This window comes from Panicum virgatum, chromosome 6N, assembly GCF_016808335.1.
Source record: "Panicum virgatum strain AP13 chromosome 6N, P.virgatum_v5, whole genome shotgun sequence".
NCBI classification, from domain to species: Eukaryota; Viridiplantae; Streptophyta; class Magnoliopsida; order Poales; family Poaceae; genus Panicum; species Panicum virgatum.
In genome coordinates this window covers 36,951,466-36,954,547 of record NC_053150.1, presented here as the reverse complement: position 1 = coordinate 36,954,547, position 3,082 = coordinate 36,951,466, and the positions used below count along the sequence as shown (strand labels likewise).

At 49.4% G+C, this 3,082-nt stretch overlaps 1 protein-coding gene across 1 annotated transcript; it reads right to left on the bottom strand.

Moving 5' to 3' along the window:
* Positions 1 to 463: 463 nt before the first annotated feature.
* On the bottom strand, positions 464 to 1,363 carry LOC120678118 (metalloendopeptidase OMA1, mitochondrial-like). The gene has a single exon (XM_039959276.1). It carries the CDS (start codon positions 1,361 to 1,363, stop codon positions 464 to 466), a length of 900 nt encoding a protein of 299 aa, XP_039815210.1.
* Positions 1,364 to 3,082: the final 1,719 nt, after the last annotated feature.

The window sequence follows — 3,082 nt, the reverse complement described above, 5'->3', positions numbered from 1 at the left end:
GTGATTATTTTTGTTCTTTAGCGCACGTCACGTTGTGACTTGCAAGAGCCAAGTCGCTGAATCCCGATCCAGGTAGGAGCTGCCGCAAAGAATTTCACCTTGGGAGAGGTGCCCAAGAGGCCAAGATATATAGGAAAGATATTGGGTGGAAACCTGTAAACGTGAAAATGTCCCTTCCGGTGACCTCTCAAAAAAAAAGTAAACGTAAAACTACTAAAAGAACAAAATTACAAGTATTCGGAAACTTTAAAATGGTGCACACAGTGCATCCATAGATGTGTACTTGCAGCAAAAATTGACGAGCGTGCGCACTAGGAGACACAATTTTGTAAAATTTCATAAAAATTCGTCATACAGAAATGAAAATTTTCAGGTGCATGAATTTGTCTTCTAGTGCCCGGGCACATAAAATTTGGCATGCATTTCCGTAGAATTTTCGAGTTATCATCCAAGTCCAAGAACCTCAAGCTGCGGTGCCCTTGCCGGACAGAGCTGCCTTTTCTCTGTGCAGCTCCAGCGCCCGGTTCATGACCATGGCCTCCGACAGGCGCTCGGCTCTCTTTGCGCATGGGGGATGCGTCGCTCGCACGTCGTCCGGCGCCGCGTCCCCGCATATCTCTCCGAGCTTCCTGTACATCGCCGGGCCCGCGCGCGGGTCGTACCCCGCGGCGGCGAGCAGGAGGAGCCCCAGGCGATCCGCCTCGTACTCCTGGCTGCGGTAGCACGGCCGCATGAGGAGGGACCGCCACGCGCTCCGCGCCGCCGCCCCGTCGCCCGGCGCCGCGTCGTCGAGCGGCAACAGCAGCTCCCCGGCGAAGTTGGCGAGGAGGCCCGCCAGGAACCAGTTCCTCTTCGTCTTCTCGACGTGCCTCGCGATCACGTGCCCGACCTCATGCCCGAGCACCGCGGCGACGGCTTCGTCCTGGCGCAGCCACCAGAGGAGCCCCGTGGAGACCACGATGTCGCCTGTCGCGGTGCTGGACCCGTTGACGTACCCCTCCGCGTCGGCCACGAAGACGGTCCAGTGGATACCGTAGAAGGGGCGCCGGATCCTCGCCGAGAGCCTCCGCGGCCCGTAGTTCGTGTCGTCGCACGCGGCGGCGATGAGGTGGGAGGCGATGCGCTGCACCCGGATGGTATGGGGGTGGTTCGGGGGGAGCAGCAGCATGCGATCCCACTCCTCCCACTCCTCCTCCTCCTCGTCCTCGGCGCCGGCATACGAGGCTGGGGTGTCGGCGCTGGCCGCTGCGGCAGCACAGCAGCATGGAAACGCTTCGCTGGTGCTGTCCCGGCGAGCAGGTTGCAGAGAAGGCGCCGGCATGCGGAGGAGATAGCGTGACAACAAGTCCTTGAAAAAACCCATGTTTGCCTGAATAGTTCCTACGCTGCTTGGGCATCAAAGAAGGTCTCTGTGTGTTCATATATATATGACCCACAAGCTCACAATCGATCCGGACTCGGCCCAAGGCAGCCGAAATTAGTTCTCGGACTAGGCACAATCAGCGGAAATCAGTCCTCGATCGGACAGTTCGAGTCGGACTCGACTGCGAGTGCGAGCAGAACAGCAACGACAAGAAAACAAAAGACATTTGCAGTAAACCACGAAAAGGGCTTCGGCCTTGGAGAGACAGGCAGGAAACTTGAGAGGGATTCTTTACTTCAAATGATCGATCAGTTGAACCTAGCATTATGTGTCTTTGTTACCATCCTTTTGTGTTATAATAGCAAATATGTCCGTGTATGTGTTGGTACGGGAAGTCATATATTAGTATATAAAAATATATATATTATATGCCATATGTATTTTATAGTAACATAGTACGTGTCAGTCGAGGACTTCAGAATTTTTGAATTTTACTAGCCAAACGCTAATTCTAACTGTCTCGGATCATAACTCAAGAGGGCTCCGTTTAGTTACCAAAAATTTTCACCTAAAATTTTTTGCCTCTCTCTTTGGACACATGCATGAAGCATTAAATATAGTTTAAAACAAACTAATTGCACAATTTGGATGTACACGACGAGACAAATCTTTTAAGTCTAATTAGTGCACAATTAGCCATAAGTGCTATAGTAACCCACATGTGCTAATGATGGGGTCAAAGGTCTCAAAATATTCGTCTCGTGGTTTCCAGGTGAGTTCTGAAATTAATTTTTTAATTAGTGTCCGAAAATCCCTCCCAACATCTGTTCAAACATTTGATGTGACACCCAAAAATTTTCATTTCACCAACTAAACACTCCCATAAGAACACTCAGATTCTTATTAGAACTCCGATTGACGGACCAGGAATCATTGCTTGCTTTAGTAATCTCTATCTGTCTCTATCTGTATCTCTATGTCTACCATTTCTTAAGAAAGCAATGATTCCATAGTCCGTCAATCGGAATCCTATCGGGACCTGAATAAATCAATCAGAATCCTAATCATAGCATGAACAAATCAATCTGAATCCCATTCCGAACCCTAATTACCAATACCTCGCGCGGTCATTGTTGGCACTCCTTAGCCTAACGAATCACTCCGCAAGCGCACATAGACCGATTGTAGCTTTCACCAGGAGAGTAAGCCTAGGATATAGAATCCAAGGAACGATAAGCTTCGACTAGTGGTCTGGAGCGATTCAACCTGACCCGCCAAGGAGCAGAGGTCTGAGGATAGAGGGCTTATCTTCAGATAAAATCCTAATTACTAAAATAACTTATTGACTACTAACTTGATCTGCTTCGGCGGCCTAAGAGAAGGACTCAGAAAGGGATGAGAAGGGAGCCCGACGTCCTTCGGCAACTACTGCTATGAAAACACCCGGACATGGTGGACTATAAAGGAAGGAGAAGGTTGTCACCACTTGCCGCCTACCACTACGATGTCGTGGGGTGGAACACAACCCGAGCGATAGCTAACCAAGCCTGGCACCACACACACAGCTATCGAGCTACTTACTCCTACAGTATACTAAGGCAGAAAGTAACCTCAAATAAGTAGAACTTGCTACTTACGCAGACTCAGAATCCCGCAAATCAAAGAAAGTAACTAAGCAAGTAACTTAAGTAAAAAGTAAAACTAGCGATCAACTAAAGA

What these genes read in the sequence shown, in the direction of transcription:
- LOC120678118 (XM_039959276.1), bottom strand. Translation starts at nt 1,363, where the DNA reads ATGGGTTTTTTCAAGGACTTGTTGTCACGCTATCTCCTCCGCATGCCG.